The sequence below is a fragment of the Sinocyclocheilus rhinocerous genome, unplaced genomic scaffold, assembly GCF_001515625.1.
Source record: "Sinocyclocheilus rhinocerous isolate Xijiao unplaced genomic scaffold, SAMN03320098_v1.1 scaffold1808, whole genome shotgun sequence".
NCBI classification, from domain to species: domain Eukaryota; kingdom Metazoa; phylum Chordata; class Actinopteri; order Cypriniformes; family Cyprinidae; genus Sinocyclocheilus; species Sinocyclocheilus rhinocerous.
The window spans coordinates 140,132-141,193 of NW_015661912.1; the positions used below are offsets into that span (position 1 = coordinate 140,132).

At 38.4% G+C, this 1,062-nt stretch overlaps 1 protein-coding gene across 3 annotated transcripts in view; it reads left to right on the forward strand.

Annotated features, from left to right (window-relative positions):
- The window catches only part of LOC107726882 (zinc finger protein 366-like), an 11,281-nt gene extending 10,572 nt beyond the window's left edge, over positions 1 to 709 (forward strand). For 2 of the 3 annotated variants that reach the window (XM_016536588.1, XM_016536589.1), the window contains exon 5: positions 247 to 705. In XM_016536588.1, coding sequence (XP_016392074.1) covers positions 247 to 518 — 272 coding nt within the window. In that variant the 3' untranslated portion in view covers positions 519 to 705. Of the gene's footprint in view, positions 1 to 246 lie in introns of all 3 variants that reach the window. The other variant, XM_016536590.1, reaches the window with a different exon arrangement.
- Positions 710 to 1,062: the final 353 nt, after the last annotated feature.

Genomic DNA, 1,062 nt, shown 5'->3' on the forward strand with positions numbered 1-1,062 from the left:
ATCAAAAATTAAGTTTTGATATATTTACAGTGGGAAATTTACAAAATATCTTCATGGAACATGATCTTTACTTAATATCCTAATGATTTTTGGCATAAAAGAAAAATTGATAATTTTGACCCATGCAATGTATTGTTGGCTATTGCTACTTAAGACTGCTTTTGTGCTCCACATACTAGTCTTCTGAAGCTGTTCTCTCGTATGTTGGTCTTGTATGATCATGACGATGTCTCTGCATGCTCACAGTCTTCAGGCGACGAGGACGGCTGTGTCTCTCCGGTCGTCTGCGGATCCTGTCCCGCATCGGTCAGGAGGAGCCCTTCGATCTGTCCCAGAAGAAGCAGCTGCGTCTGTCTCAGTCTGACGGCGGCAGCTCCGGTCGAGAAGAAGACGAGGACAGTCTGTACCGAATGAGCCAGTACAGTCCTGACCTCTACAAGTCCCGAGAGGAGGACGATGACGAGGAGGAGAAACCAGACGACACGCAGCTCTACAGAGATAAAGGGGACGACTTCTGATGGACAACAAGACAGAGACTGACAAGCACGCAGTGAATGATGATGTTTCAGACACTTCTCATGTGCTCTAAATGTACAGAAATCTACAAACACTGCAAAAAAGTGATTTTATGCATTGTCGTTTTCCAGTACAAATGTGTAAGCGCTCTTAAATCAAGATGTTTAGATCAGAATTAATAATAAAAATAGACTTAGTTCCAAATGAAAACGAGATTATTTCTTACTTTTGAATGAACAATAAAAAGTCATTTTACTTTTCATGTAAATGCATCTTGGTTTACGAATGTTTTATTTTGGTATTTGGAAAACAAGGCAAGAAAATCCTTTTTTTTTTTTTTGCAGTGAAAGTATCTTGATTTTTTTAGAAGAAGTGTAGCATGTTTAGTCTACTAATGTTCATTAAAATTAATATAAATGAGAGAAGAGAGACCGTTAATGCTAATTGCCTTCAGTGGAGGTGTTCTTGCTTTGCTCAGACTTCGATAAATTAATAATGAATGGGTTTGATGCAGTACTGACAGCTTTATGATAGTATTTTTGTAAA